The sequence below is a fragment of the Lontra canadensis genome, unplaced genomic scaffold (genome assembly GCF_010015895.1).
Source record: "Lontra canadensis isolate GAN:19392208 unplaced genomic scaffold, GSC_riverotter_1.0 scaffold105, whole genome shotgun sequence".
Lineage (NCBI taxonomy): Eukaryota > Metazoa > Chordata > Mammalia > Carnivora > Mustelidae > Lontra > Lontra canadensis.
The window spans coordinates 1834168-1849980 of record NW_022631099.1 but is presented as its reverse complement, the minus strand read 5'-3'; the positions used below and the strand labels follow the sequence as shown (position 1 = coordinate 1849980).

Sequence of the window (15813 nt, the reverse complement as noted above, 5' to 3'; positions counted from 1 at the left end):
GCTGGAGCATGAGATGAGAACAATGATTGCAGAAGTCATGACAACCGTGAGGCCATATTTGTCAAGACAGACCAGCCTGATCAACAATTCTCCACAGGCTGGGACTTGGCTTTTTTGACACCCAGGTCATGGCAGAATTTACAGGTGCTCCCTCCTCTGTCTGCATGAGAATCAAGGCCTTACAGGGGTCCCCACTCCTCCACTCGACCTACTATGGAACACACAGCTGTTCCATAGGAGAGAACATGGAGTGCTGGCCAGGCAAGCACTCCTCCCAGTCAAAGCATACTAGGGGTAGCTTCTGCGTCCACTGGGGCAGGGCGGAGTGTCCAGAGAGCTCCCTATGTGGGCCCTAGCAGGTAGCCTTGCCTCTCCTAATAGTCTCTCCCGGGGTGTTTGGGGCCTGGCCAAGCCCTGGGAAGACGTTCGCAGAGTCAGGCTATGTGAGGAGCACTCCTGCAGAGCATGTCCTTACCGCCCACCTGTGTCTGATGATGTCTGTGCTGCTGGTTGATCATAATCTCTTTCCTAAGGTCTCCTGGTCCAAGGGCAGGCCCAAGGTGAGGTAGAGAAGTTCCTCTGATACCAGGAGCCCTGGCATGCTTCTGAGGTGGGCCAGAGGCTCTGGCCTGAGAGAGGCAGATTTCCTCCTCTGGGCAATCCTTCACCGATGCCCAGCAGGAAGCCCTGGACTGGAGTGTAACACTAGATGTTAGTGTAGACACTCACTTTCATGCCCATAATGGAAGAACCATAATGGAGGAACTGTGAGCAAACGGGGGTCCACACAAACATTCTCTTCTGGCCACAGCATGACCTCTCACTCTCTTTTGCCTTGAGCATGTCACTCAACTTCCCTTGGATTGGTTTTCTCCCTTATAAAGGGACAGTAATCTGAACCTCGCAAGGAGAATGGGGGAAATGGGGTGGTGGTGGGTCAAGTTTAAGAAGAGGCCTCCCTGGGCCTTCTACTCTGTAACCAGGGTCTAGCCTCCACCTGTCTCATGTCTAACTTGGCCCTTTGGACCCCAGGCTGGGGAAAGTTCTGGTTAGCATTGGGAGATACCACACATGAGAAGTTTCTCCCCTGGGTGTGCTGGCTCAGTAAGCGGATCAACAATGAGGCTGGGCCTCCAGGATTTGGCAATGGTGCAGGAACCAACAGGAGAGAGAATACAGAAGAATGACAAGGGAGAGAGATCAGAGACCTGGACCCAGAGAGGGGGGCCGTCTGGGGTCTGCACTGGGTCCTCAATGGTCACAAGCACTGGGACTAAAGTAGGCAGGTCTGTGGACATCTGTTCTGGTTTATTTGACAGGAACAAAGAGTTCAGACAGTGGGGAGGGTGCATTCCTATTGACGACCTAGTGCCTGGGATCTCAGATCCTCCTGATTTGGTCTAAATAAAGGGTTGAGGGTGGGGGCATGATGCACGCTCAGCCCCCTTGCCCACTCACTGGAGGCTCATGCAAACATTCCCACAGTAAGCTGGACAGCATACAGTATTTTCTTCTGGACACTTTAGAAAATATGAACAGTGATTGCTGCAAAGATCCACGCTGGGCTTCTTTTGACAGGCTTTTGCACCTAAAAAGGAGCAGGAACAAGATCACTGGAACCAGATCCTCTGAGAGCCCTCCTCTGAAGCTTAAAGCCTCTCCCAAAACCCCAGAACCCAGGTCCTACTCATGACACTCTTGGACTTTTCAGGGAAATCATTTTCTGCCCTTCACTCAGTCCTAATGGTTGACAGTATCTTAAATCCTATAACTCCTTACTCTTCCCCCAACAGATCTCAATACCTGGCCTTTCTGGGCCCTCTGGGTACTCTGCAACCAGGACCCTCTCTCCCATGTTAGTCTCCCATGTTAGTCATGGCCTTGGTGATGCCTTCCATAGAATCTATACTCTGAGAACTCTGCTGAGTTCTCAGAGTTCCAGAGACATCCTACAGACCCTCTCCACTCTCCAGAATCTGCAGGGTCTGGAGAGGAAGGTGACTTGCCACTCTGCCCCCCTCTCTCCTGTCACTGTCACTTTCTCCAGGGCCCTTGCCTCTTCCCAGATTTTACCACTTGCACTATTTCCCTTCCACTGCCACCATCCTGGTCTCTCCGATGATAACTTTGACTTGACCTTGTACACCCCAAAACTTGTTTTCCCACAGTCCTTTCATTCTATACCCACTCCCACCAACATTTGTGGGTGTAACATGCACATATGTGCAGAAATCTAAGAAGAGTTGTTTGGTTTCTCCATGTGACTCTCAGCCCGTGATGTACCTTTCACCACTGTGTGTGGTGTTTGTGTCTGGGTATTAGAAATGGAGAAGCAAAAGACATAGTTTCCCCTCCACCCTCATCACTGTTCCCAGGGCCAGATAAAGGGGCCAGAGGGCCATGGTTTGGGAGGACCCAGAGTTTTCATAGTGCTGTGGTCTGAGCAGGATGTGCTGAAAGGTTCCAATACCCAGGACTTCCTCAGAAGGGACACAGAGCCTCCTGGCCCCCTTCCCCTCCCTGTCCCCTAGTCCATCACCTACTCTGCATCATCTTCAGTTTCAGGTGGCCTCCCTGGGCCTGCAGCAGCAGCTCACCGAGGAGCAGGAGAAGCAGCAGAGCCTGGCTTGGCATGCCTCTGGCCAGAGTGGAGAGCTCTCAGTCTGGCACAGACTTCCCTGGAGAGCTGGGTGGTTATCCTGGGCTCCTCCCTGCTTCCACTGGCCAAACAAGGAGCCCTGTTTCCTCCCCTTTGCCTGCCCTTAACAGAGCCTGTTCTCCGTGGGACTTGGGCTTCTGCAGAGGATTCCTGCTCTCACATGACGAATCCCCTCCTTTGCAAAGAGAATTTTTTCCCTGAAAGATGTAATATTTCTATATTCTTTTTTCATTTTTTTAAAGATTTTATTTATTTATTTGACAGAGAGAGATCACAAGTAGGCAGAGAGGCAGACAGAGAGAGGGGGGGAAGCAGGCTCCCTGCCGAGCAGAGAGCCCGATTCGGGGTTGGATCGCAAGACCCTCTGAGATCATGACCTGAACCAAAGGCAGAGACTTGACCCACTGACACCCAGGTGCCCAATATTTCTATATTCTAATTACAAAATAATTTACAGAAAAGAAGAAAACAGTATTTTTGTAGGAAGATATAAAAACAACCTGAGTCCATCATGGGAAGAATAAATGAAGAAGATACAGATATCATTCAACACTAAGAAGGAAGGAAATCCTGCCATTTTGACAACCTGGATAAAATTTGAGGCATTGTGATAAGTAAAATGTCAGACAGGAAGGGCAAATATTGTATGATATCACCTCTTTATGGAAATTAAAATGCTGAACTGTTAGAAACAGGGAATAGAATGATGGTTACCACTGGCTGGAGATTGGTGAATGGGGAATGTTGGCAAAGGGTATAAACTTCCAATTGTAAGATGAATAGATTCTGGCTATGTAACATATGCATAATGCTTATAGGTAACAGCACTGTATTACCTACTTGAAAGTTGCTAAGAGAGGGTACCTGGGTGGCTCACCGGGTTAACCATCTACCTTTAGCTCAAGTTATGATCCTGGAGTCCCAGGATCAAGCCCCACATGGGGCTCCCCATTCACTCAGGAGTCTGCTTCTCCCTCTCCCTCTGTCCCTCCCCCTGTTCCTTCTCCCTCCCCCTCTCTCTTTCTCTTGCTCTCAAATAAATAAAATCTTTGGGGCGTCTGGGTGGCTCAGTGGGCTAAAGCCTCTGTGTTCGGCTCAGGTCATGATCTCAGGGTCTGGGATCGAGCCCCGCATCGAGCCCTGCATCGGGCTCTCTGCTCAGCAGGGAGCCTGCTTCCTCCTCTCTCTCTCTCTCTCTGCCTGCATCTCTGCCTATTTATGATCTCTGTCTGTCAAATAAATAAATAAAATATTTTTAATTATTAATAAATAAACAAAATCTTTAAAAAAGAAAAAAGAAATTTGCTAAGAGAGTAATACTTCTGTGTTCTCACCACAAATAAGAAATGATAATTATATGATGTGATGGAGGTGTTGGATCATTTTATGGTAGGCAAGCATATCAAACCAACACATTGTACACCTTAAATTTATACAATGTTATGTCATTTATATCTTAATAAGTCTAGAAAACAATATATTACATAATTTATACATATAATTATATATATTACACACATAAACTTTCCCAACTTGAAAAAATCTGAAATATATCAAGTATATCTTAATAAAGCTATTAATATATCATTATATTATAATTATAACTGATTAATATTGTTAATTAGTTATTAATCTATTTTATATTGATATTAATTATTCTATATTAATTAATATGTTCTGTATTATATTGATATATTAATATATTACATTTAAGTATATTAATACACTATATTTTATTAGTATATTATATTAATATATCATGATTATATTATTATATTGATCATTGATTTTTTTTAAACTAAGGTTCTTTTTTTGTTTAAAGTTTTTATTTATTTGACAGAGAGAGATCATAAGTAGGCAGAGAGAGAGAGGAGGAAGCAGGCTCCCCACTAAGCAGAGAGTGATATATTATATTAATATGATTATATGTTAATTATTACTATATTATAATTATTAATATATTATGACTGATTAATATGTTATCTAGAGAGAGACTAGAGGAGGACATGCAAAGAATAGGGGCATACTGTAAGTATCATAGAGCTCAGACAGATGAGGAGACCCACCAGCCAAGAGCTCAGGGCACGCTCTCCAGGAAGAGGTAATCATTGACCATAAATATTGTGGAGAAGTATTGTAGGCTCTCTGAAGCATAGTTGGGTTTTCCCCTAAAAAAGAGAAAATGGGGAAACATGGGGATGCTAGACTCCCAATAGACATTGAAGATGAGGAGAAGATGGCAGTGAAGAGTTAAACCCTATTCTGATGTTCTAAACTCCTGATACATTCTCCTTCAGGACACAGGTATAGTTGTTTTAAAATCTGAGATACTTGGGTTGCAGTGATATGTAATAAAACTCATTAATACAATGAAGGGAGGAAAAAAAAATCACATGATCATCTCAACCGAAACAGAAAAAGCATTTTACAAATTGCACCACATTCACAAAACTAGGAACACAAGGAACTTCCTCAACAAGGATTAAAGGTATCTATGAAAAATACACAACTATCATTGTATTCAATGGTGAAAGAGTGAAAGCTTTCCTCTCCAGATCAGGAATAAGACAAAAATGCAGATTTCATTACTATTAGTCAATATTGTACTGGAAGTTTTAGCCAAAGCAATTAAGCAAGGAAAAAAGCCATCTAAATTGGAAAGGAAGGGGAAAAAACTCTGTTCACAAATGACATGATCCCACAGAGAAATTCTGAACAGATCCACACAAAAAAATTTGTAGAACTAATAAACAAATTCAGCAAAGTTGCAAAATACAAAAATAAGACACAAACATCAACTGTGTTTCTATACACCAGCAACTAGCAATCCAAAAAAGATTAAGAAAACATTTCAATTTCCAATAGTATATAAAAGGTTAAAATACCTAGGAATAAGTTTAACCATGAAAGTGAAAAACTTGTGCACCAAAAAATACAAAACATTGCTGAAAGACATTAAGGAAACCCTAAATAAATTAAGACATTCCATATTTGTGGATTGGAAGATCTAGGGCATTAAAATGGCAATACAGCATAATCCCAAATAAAATTCCAATGGCTTTTTTTTCCTCAGACATGAAGAAGCCAATCCTCAAATTCATATAGAATTTCGAAGGGCATGCCATATACACAAAATAGTATTAATTGGAGGACTTAAATTTCTCAATTTCAAAACTTATTACAAAGCTACAATAATCAAATCAATAATCAAAAGAGTGTGGTACTGGCATAAGAACAGGCATATAGATTGATAAATAGAATTCAGAGTCTAGAAATAAAACTACACATCTATGGCCAATGATTTTTAACAGCATATCAAAACTAAAAATAGTCACATCAACAAATGGTACCGGGACCCTTGATATTCACAGGCAAAATAATGAAAATGGATCCCTACCTCACATCCTATACAAAAATTAATTCAAAGTTGATCAATGATTTAAATATAAGAGCTAGGGGCACCTGGGCGGCTCAATGGGTTAAGCCTCTGCCTTTGGCTGAGGTCATGGTCTCAACGTCCTGGCATCAAGCCCCACATCAGGCTTTTTGCTCAGCAGGGAGCCTGCTTACCCCTCTCTCTCTGCCTGCCAATCTGCCTACTTGTGATCTCTCTCTCTCTGTCAAATAAATAAATAAAATCTTTGAAATAAATAAGCTATAACATTTCAAGATGAAAGTATAGAAGGAAATTATCATGACCTTGGATGAGGTAATGGATCATTAGAAATGGCATTAAAGGTGCCTGGATGGCTCAGTTGTTAAGCATCTGCCTTCAGCTCAGGTCATGATTCTGGGGTCCTGGGATCAAGCCCCACATCGGGCTCCCTGCTCAGCAGGAAGCCTGCTTCTCCATCTCTCACTGCCCCAACTTGTGTTCCCTCTCTATGTGTGTTTCTTTCTGTCAAATAAATAAATAAATCTTTTTTTAAAAAAGAAATTATATCAAAAGCATAGCAATAACATCAACAAAATAGATAAATTGGACTTCATCAAAGTGAAGAACACTTGTGCATCAAAAGACTATTAAAAAGGTGAAAAAACAACACATAAAGTGGGAGAAGATATTTGAAAATTATATGTTTGGTAAGGTCTAATACTCAGAATATAAAAAGAACTCTTATAGTTCAAGAAAGATAAACAGCCCAGTTATAAAATTGCAAAGAACTTGAGTAGACACTTAATCCAGTGAAGACACAGCAAGTATATGAAAAGATGTTTAACATCATTAAGGAAATGCAAATCAAAGCCATAGTTAGATACTACTTCACAATCACATGGAAGGTTATAATCCAAAAAATAGAGAAAGAAAGAAGAAAGAAAGAAAGAAAGAAAGGGAGGTAGAAGGGAGGAAGGAAGGGAGAAAAGAAGGAAGGAAGGGAGGAAGGAAGGAAGGGAGGAAGGAAGGAAGGGAGGAAGGAAGGAAGGGAGGAAGGGAGAAAGGAAGAAAGGAGGAAAATAGTAAGAGTTGGCAAGGAAGTGGAGAAATTAGAACTCTTACACCTTAGTGATAAAAAATGCTTAACAGTTCAACAACTATGGATGAAGTCTAAATTTCCTCAAAAGTTTAACATAGGACCCATCAATTCTACTGTTAGACATACACCCAAAAGGACTGAAAATAGGTACTAAAAAATCCTTGTACACAAACATTCACATTGCACTATTCACAATCACTGAAGGGAGGAAAAAACCTAAATGTCCATCAACAGATGAATACATCAGCAAATTGTGGTATATACATGCAATGGATTATTATTTAGATATAAAAATCAATGAAGTACTGGAATGTACCACAATGTGAATGAACATCAGCAACTGCAGAGATAATATTTCTCATATAGTTTGGCAAAAATTCAAAAACACAATCATACATCCTGCTGGGGGAAACACCCACACTCACGTGGTTGGGGGCAGTACAAAATAGTATAAACCTTAAGGAATAGAATTTCATGATATCCAAGAAAACTCTGTCAATCTACCATTTTTAAGCAACGGTTATACCTGTAGAAACTTACCCAGATGTTATACCTCCAACAATATAGAAAATATGCACATGGCTGTTCACTGAATCTTATTTGTAATAGCAAAATCATGGAAAATACATAAATGCCCCTCTAAAGAAGATTGGCTGAATGACGAAGTTTGTGTGCACAGAGTGGTGTTGAAGGTAGTTCTAAAAAAGAGGGGAATTGCTATGAGCTGCCTTAGGGTGATTTTCAGGATATATTGTTAAGTGAAAACAACAAGGTGCAAGTGAATATATTTGCACAAGAAGGAGAAAAAAGGAAATTAAGGATTCAAGTAACTAGTTTTCTTTACCTTACACAAAACTCTCCACAGAATTGATAAATAGGGGCTGCTATTCCACACTTTCTTTTTTTTTTAATTTCTTTTCAGTGTTCCAAAATTCATTGTTTATGCACCACACCCAGTTCTCCATGCAATACGTGCCCTCCTTACTACCCACCACCAGACTCACCCAACCCCCCAAGCCCGCCCCTCCAAAATCCTCAGATTGTTTCTCAGAGTCCACAGTCTTTCATGGTTCGTCTCCGCCTCCAATTTCCCTCAACTCTTTTCTCCTCTCCATCTCCCCATGTCCTCCGTGTTATTCCTTATGCTCCACAAATAAGTGAAACCATATGATAATTGACTCTCTCTGCTTGACTTATTTCACTCAGCATAATCTCTTCCAGTCCCGTCCATGTTGATACAAAACTTGTGTACTCATCCTTTGTGATGTAGGCATAATACTCCATAGTATATATGGACCACATCTTCTTTATCCATTCGTCCGTTGAAGGACATCTTGGTTCTTTCCACAGTTTGGCGACTGTGGCCATTGCTGCTATGAACATTGGGGTACAGATGGCCCTTCTTTTCACTACATCTGTATCTTTGGGGTAAATACCCAGTAGTGCAATGGCAGGGTCATAGGGAAGCTCTAATTTTTTTAATTTAATTTCTTTTCAGTGTAACAGAATTCATTGTTTATGTACCACATCCACTGCTCCATGCAATACATGCCCTCCATAATACCCACCACCAGGCTCACCCTCCCTCCCACCTCCCACCCCTTCAAAACCCTCAGATTGTTTTGCAGAGTCTATAGTCTCTCATGGTTCATCTCCTCCCCAATTTCCTCCAACTCCATTCTCCTCTCCATCTCCTCATGTCCTCCATGTTATTTCTCATGCTCCACAAATAAGTGAAACCATATGATAATTGACTCTCTCTGCTTGACTTATTTCACTCAGCATAATCTCTTCCAATCCTGTCCATGTTGATACAAAACTCGTGTACTCATCCTTTCTGATGGAGGTATCATACTCCATAGTGTATATGGACCACATCTTCTTTATCCATTCGTCCATTGAAGGGCATGTTGGTTCTTTCCACAGTTTGGTGACTGTGGCTATTGCTGCTATGAACATTGGGGTACAAGTGGCCCTTCTTTTCACTACATTTGTATCTTTGGGGTAAATACCCAGTAGTGCAACGGCAGGGTCATAGGGAAGCTCTATTTTTAATTTCTTAAGGAATCTCCACACTCCTCCAAATTGGCTGCAACCAACTTGCATTCCCACCAACAGTGCAAGAGGTTTCCCCTTTCTCCACATCCTCTCCAACACACGTTGTTTCCTGTCTTGCTCATTTTGGCCATTATAACTGGTGTAAGGTGCTATCTCAATGTGGTTTTAATTTGAATCTCCCTGATGGCTAGTGATGATGAACATTTTTTCATGTGTCTTTTAGCCATTTGTGTGTCTTCATTGGAGAAGTGTCTGTTCATATCTTCTGCCCATTTTTTGACATGATTATCTGTTTTGTGTGTGTTGAGTTTGAGGAGTTCTTTATAGATCCTGGATATCAGCCTTTTGTCTGTACTGTCATTTGCAAATATCTTCTCCCATTCTGTGGGTTGCCTCTTTGTTTTGTTGACTGTTTCCTTTGCTGTGCAGAAGCTTTTGATCTTGATGAAATCCCAAAAGTTCATTTTCGATTTTGTTTCCTTTGCCTTTAGAGACATATCTTGAAAGAAGTTGCTGTGGCTGATATCAAAAAGGTTACTGCCTATGTTCTCCTCTAGGATTCTGATGGATTCCTGTCTCATGTTGAGGTCTTTTATCCATTTCGAGTTTATCTTTGTGTATGGTATAAGAGAATGGTCAACTTTCATTCTTCTATACATAGCTGTCCAATTTTCCTAGCACCATTTATTAAAGAGACTGTCTTTTTTCCACTGGATATTTTTTCCTGCTTTGTGGAAGATGAGTTACCCATAGAGTTGCGGGGCCATTTCTGGACTCTCTACTCTGTTCCACTGGTCTGTGTCTGTTTTTGTACCAGTACCATGCTGTTGGTGATCACAGCTTTGTAGTAAAGCTTGTAATCATACAATGTGATGCCCCCAATTTTGTTTTTCTTTTTCAACATTTCCTTAGCAAGTTGGGGTCTCTTCTGTTTCCATACAAATTTTGGGATTGTTTGTTCCAGCTCTTTGAAAAATGCCGGTGGAATTTTGATCGGAATGGCATTGAAAGTATAGATTGCTCTAGGCAGTATAGACATTTTGTAATGTTTATTCTTCCAAGCCATGAGCATGAAATGGTCTTCCATCATTTTGTGTCTTCTTCAATGTCTTTCATGAGTGTTCTATAGTTCCTTGAGTACAGATCCTTACCTCTTTGGTTAGGTTTATGCCCAGGTATCTTATGGTTCTTGGTGCTACAGTAAATGGAATCGATTCTCTAATTTCCCTTTCTGTATTTTCATTGTTAGTGTATAAGAAAGCAACTGATTTCTGTACATTGATTTTTTTATCCTGTCACATTACTGAATTGCTGTATGAGTTCTAGTAGTTTGGGGTGGAGTCTTTTGGGTTTTCTATATAAAGTATCATGTCATCTGCAAAGAGAGAGAGTTTGACTTCTTCATTGCCACACTTTCTATGAGGTCATTGTGAACATATGATAAAAGCAGGGAAGAACAGTGTGAGAAAGGAAGGTTACGGGTCCAGCTCTCTTATGAACAAGATGTGAAGCAAGATGGGATTGGGAGGGAGATAAACCATAAGTGACTCTTAATCTCACAAAACAAACTGAGGGTTACTGGGGGGAGGGGGGTTGGGAGGGGGGGTGGGGTTATGGACATTGGGTAGGGTATGTGCTATGGTGAGTGCTGTGAAGTGTGTAAACCTGGCGATTCACAGACCTGTACCCCTGGGGAAAAAAATATATGTTTATAAAAAATAAAATTAAAAAAAATAAAAATAAAAATAAAATTCCTTGAAAATAGCAAACTGAACTAAATTATATGAAAATGATAATATCCAATAATCACATTAGATTATGGGAGAAATGTAAAAATGGTTTAATATTAGAAAACCTGAAATGGGAGTGTCTGTGTGCTGCAGTCAGTTGAGCAACCCAGTCTTGATTTTTGCTTGGGTGGTGATCTCAGGATCATGGGATCAGGCTCCGAAGTGGGCTGTGAGCTCAACACAGAGTCTTCTTGGGATTCTTTCTCTCTCTCTCCCTCTGCCCCTCCCACTCTCACATCCTCTTTCCCTCTCTCTCTCTCTCTCTCTCTCTCATAAATAAATAAAACTTTTAAAAAAAGAAAACCTGAGGGGCGCCTGGGTGGCTCAATGGATTAAAGCCTCTGCCTTAGGCTCAGGTCATGAGCCCAGGATCCGGGGATCAAGCCCCACATTGGGCTCTCTGCTCAGTAGGGAGCCTGCTTTCCCCTCTCTCTCTGCCTGCCTCTCTGCCTGCTTGTGATCTCTGTCTGTCAAATAAATAAATAAAATCTTTTTAAAAAAAAAAAGAAAACCTGAAATGCAATTCAACATGTTAACAGAAAAAAGCAATAGATATAATTTCACATAAATTAAGGAAAATTTTCTTGTTGCCGGGAATGAAAAAGAACTTTCTAAACTTGATAAAAGATGTTTATGAGAAATCTAAATTAGACACTATCCTAAAAGGGGAAATTTGGGAAGCTTTCGTTTTAAGTCAGGTATCAGACAAGAATATGTACATCTTCACTTCTATACAGTCATGTGGGGAGGTCCTGGCCAGCACAAGGAGACATTTAAAAATGGCATAAAATTTCTCCATCAGGAAGGATGAATACCCAACTTTTGTATCAACATGGATGGGATTGGAAGAGATTATGCTGAGTGAAATAAGTCAAGCAGAGAAAGTCAACTATCATATGGTTTCACTTATTTGTGGAGCATAAGAAATAACATGGAGGACATGAGAAGATGGAGAGGAGAAGGGAGTTGGAGGAAATTGGAGAGGGAGACAAACCATGAGAGACTATGGACTCTGAAAAACAATCTGAGGGTTTTGAAGGGGCGGGGGGGTGGGAGGTTGGGGGATCCTGGTCGTGGGTATTATGGAGGGCATGTATTACATGGAACACTGGGTGTGGTACATAAACAATGAATTCTGGTACGCTGAAAAGAATTTTAAAATTTAAAAAAAATTTAAATGGCATAAACTTTTTTTTTAAAGATTTTATTTATTTATCTGACAGAGAGAGATCACAAGCAGGCAGAGAGGCAGACAGAGAGAGAGGAGGAAGCAGACTCCCCGCTGAGCAGAGAGCCCGATGTGGGGCTCGATCCCAGGATCCTGAGATCATGACCTGAGCTGAAGGCAGAGGCTTAACCCACTGAGCCACCCAGGCGCCCCAGTGGCATAAACTTTTAAGAGAAAAAATACAACTGTCATAATTTGCAGATGATGATTGACTACCCAAAACACTACAAGGAACACGCCAAGAAATTAAAATGAACTGTGGGAGAATTTAGCAAGGTAGCTAGTAACAGATCAATACATAAAAGTCATTTCTCTGCATTAGCAACAAACAGAAAGAAATGACTAAGAAGTTACCCACACCTTACCATTTTATTTTAAAAGTCCAAGCTTCTAGGAATAAATATAACAAAGACATGCCAGAATTCTACATGGGAAAAATTATTAAAGTTTTGTGAAAGGAAATTAACAAGACCTAGACAGAGGAAAGACATAACGAGGACAAGATTAGGGGATGAAAGGGGTGTAGATTTGAAAAAGCTACCTGGCCCTGGGTGGGCGTGGTTGGGAGGTACTTGGATATCTGTCATTGGAATACACAGGTGCAAGGCTGGTCACAGCATGCCTCTACTTTGCCCTCCTTCCCTCTCTCCTCCTCTGAGTTGTGTCTGGTCAAATCCAGCAGTCCTCAGCCAGGACTTACCCATCTGTCCTGCCAGCAGCATGAATCCTGTGTTGCTTCTCCAGCTCCTTCTGTTGATTCACTTAACACCACAGCAGGTGCCTGGAAGCCCCAAGGAACATGTGATGAGTAGGTGCTGGGTCTGGGCTCTGGGGAGGGAAGCAGCATCTGCAGAGATGAGAAGATCTGAGGGCTGAGGATAAACGTGGTGAAAAAAACACAGTATCATGTTCAAGGGTCCAAGTCTTATTGCCAGTAAGATCGAGGTTGAATCCCTGCTGTGTGTGTACTGAGTGGTCTTCAACGAAGTGTCTGGTCCTCAGATTTTATCTTTGCAAAGGTAAAATGACACTGGGACAGCTCAGGGGAGAAACTGGGATAATGCATGTACACACGGAGCACTCTTAATGGACCGTGATAAATGCTCAATAAGAATTAACTACTGTAGATGTTATCAGCCTCATCATCCAGTGTATTCTTGCTGTCCTAGTTTATTCACGGATGCTTGCACCAACTTTTCAAGCATTAAAACAGAGAGGAGGGGCACCTGGGTGGCTCAGTAGGTTAAGCATCTGACTCTTGATTTCAGCTCAGGTCGTGATCTCCACGTGAGATTGAGCCCCACATCAGGCTCTATGGTCAGCAGGGAGTTTGCTTGAGATTCTCTCTCCCTCTGCCCCTCCTCTCTCTCTTCCTCTCTCTCTCTCTCTCAAATAAGTAAATGAAACTTTTTTAAAAAACAGAGAAGAAAATTAAGTTGATAGAACTCAGCCTGAAGCCTACATAATCTAAGATTTGGAGAACATTTGGGAGAGAAGGAAAGAAAGTCTCACATTTTACTCCACATTTTAAACTTTCAAAGGTACTTGCACAATTACCAGTGACTAGCATCAGTGGCAAGGTATAGAGTCCATCTCAGCAGCCACCATGGCCCAGCTCAACCTAACAAGAGCTCCCACAGTTCATTTGACCAATACCAAATGGGAAATGAACTATTATCCATCACACCTACATTCTTCTATGGGAAGAGCATCCTCAGAATGGTGGGGGCTCAGAAGAGGAAAGTGTGTACTATCTCAGGGGTTTAGGGATGCAAGTTCCTGTTTTAGGGGTCTCAGAAAAGCACACAGATTTGTAAGACTGAGGGAAGCCAAGCTAGATGCAAGAGAATGAGGGCAGGATTAATTTGGAGAACCAAAGATTAAAGTTTGAAGAAAAACACAAAAAGGGCTCCTGAGAGACTGGTAAATCTTTGTGAGTAAGATTGGAATCACATAACCAGAAAAGGAAGCAAAACATGAGAAGGTCCACCTCTCTGAAATCCCTGGCTCACAGACTCCTTCCTCACACTGTTCCTCCCCAAAGTGGGGACCAGTTCTAATTTCTTGCACCGATCTAGTGACCCATGGGATGACTGGGAGATCAGGTGAATGCTGCATACTGGTCTCTGCCAAATTGTCAACAGCTTGGGCCTTGGCTTTTTTCTCTGGTGCTATTTGTTGTTACAATTATAGCCCCCAATTTCATTAATCATTTGCTCCCTCCAGATCAGTATGATATCCTATGGACCCCTTTCTAATTGCAAATACTTGCAAAGCTGTAAGTCAACAGGGGCTTATAGAATGCTCCACATATGGCATTTACCCCAAAAAAAGGGCAAGTCACAAGGTACAAAAATTAGGGCCTGGCTGGGCTTTGATGAAAGGGCTAATTGTACCTATCCTTAATGCATTGGAGCTCAGGAACAGAAAGTAGGTTGTGAGCTGGAGCCCTGTGGCAGGATCTCCTGGTGGAGGTGGTGTTGACTTGGACCCAAGTACTGAGGGATGAGGGGAGAATGAGATGTTAGCATTAAAATGCTTATTCTTCTCTAATAGTAGAAAGTGGGGGCATCCTGACACTCTGACTTCCTTATCAGAAGAGATCTGGGAAGAAAGAAAAGTTGATCTTTGCTCCCCATTCCAAAATACTCACCCTCAACCCCATGAAATAATTTACACCCAGAACTCATTTGTGATTCTGGTCCCAGTATTCTAGATGCCAGTATCTTTAGTGTACTGAAGTGTACTTCATCCTTTCCCAAAATCTTCCTTCCCCTCATTTTTCCTACACACAAATAGCACGTGTTAGGTCAATCCTAGGATAAACTATGTTGTTAGTGAGAGGTTGTACAATTTGCTTGGGACTACACAATGATTCAGTGCAAATGCACCTACACACCACTCTCTTGCTCATCACACACTGTTCATCTCTTGAACTGGACCTAACTACAGTCTATGAGATACCTGATCTGCAAGGATGGGTACAGGGTTCTGCCGACCTGTCTCCAGTCAGATACCCAAGCCTTGGTTTTCCCTGCCAAGAACTCAGAGAAAGGCAACAGCTAAGGACAAAATCTGATTCTACCTCCCTGTGACCACAGGAGGAAGATCAGGTGGCTGGTTTTCTGGCAGTTACCTGGGGTTTTGGAGTTCTGAATGTTGCTCCAGTCTATTGTTTAGACCCTCCTCTTTCCTGGTCTGTGTTCCAGGGAGTATCTTGGAGCCCCCACCCTGCAGATCAGATCCTGGAAACTGTACTCAATTCTGTACATTGCAGGAAGATTGCCAAAACGGACTTCAGTGCTGTTCTTCCTTCTGTGGGATAGTCTGTACATTAAACAACCGTGTAAATTATGACAGGTAAGGGGCTTTGCATGTCTGTTCTGACCCAGCTACCTTGGGGAGCTCAACAGAAGAGTCTCTTACCAACCCCTACAGTGGATCTATTTTTCTAACATTCTCCTTCTCTTTGCCAAGAATAATTTTCTTAAAAGCCCTGATTAAAAGACATTTCCTCCATTCCCAAACTAATTAATCCTTCTCATCACCACATCTGTGAATCTCTAAATATGCCTCTCTGAGCACACCCACAAACTCCTCCAT

General features: G+C 41.8%; 2 protein-coding genes across 2 annotated transcripts; one reads left to right on the top strand and one right to left on the bottom strand.

The window, feature by feature from the left end:
• Positions 1-1454: 1454 nt before the first annotated feature.
• On the bottom strand, positions 1455-2634 carry WFDC10B (WAP four-disulfide core domain 10B). Its single transcript, XM_032838626.1, has 2 exons — positions 2544-2634; positions 1455-1588 (listed from the first exon to the last, which is right to left on the bottom strand). Exons 1-2 carry the CDS (start codon positions 2632-2634, stop codon positions 1455-1457), a joined length of 225 nt encoding a protein of 74 aa, XP_032694517.1.
• Positions 2635-12930: 10296 nt separating this feature from the next.
• On the top strand, positions 12931-15574 carry WFDC13 (WAP four-disulfide core domain 13). Its single transcript, XM_032838625.1, has 2 exons — positions 12931-13018; positions 15420-15574. Exons 1-2 carry the CDS (start codon positions 12931-12933, stop codon positions 15572-15574), a joined length of 243 nt encoding a protein of 80 aa, XP_032694516.1.
• Positions 15575-15813: the final 239 nt, after the last annotated feature.

Bases quoted from the DNA above. Each gene is read 5' to 3' on its own strand.
- WFDC10B (XM_032838626.1), bottom strand. From the start codon at position 2,634: ATGCCAAGCCAGGCTCTGCTGCTTCTCCTGCTCCTCGGTGAGCTGCTG. The intron at 1,589-2,543 runs GTAGGTGATGGA...GCTCCTTTTTAG, and splicing joins GAAACTGAAGATGATGCAGA to GTGCAAAAGCCTGTCAAAAG.
- WFDC13 (XM_032838625.1), top strand. From the start codon at position 12,931: ATGAATCCTGTGTTGCTTCTCCAGCTCCTTCTGTTGATTCACTTAACA. The intron at 13,019-15,419 runs GTAGGTGCTGGG...TCTGTGTTCCAG, and splicing joins CCCCAAGGAACATGTGATGA to GGAGTATCTTGGAGCCCCCA.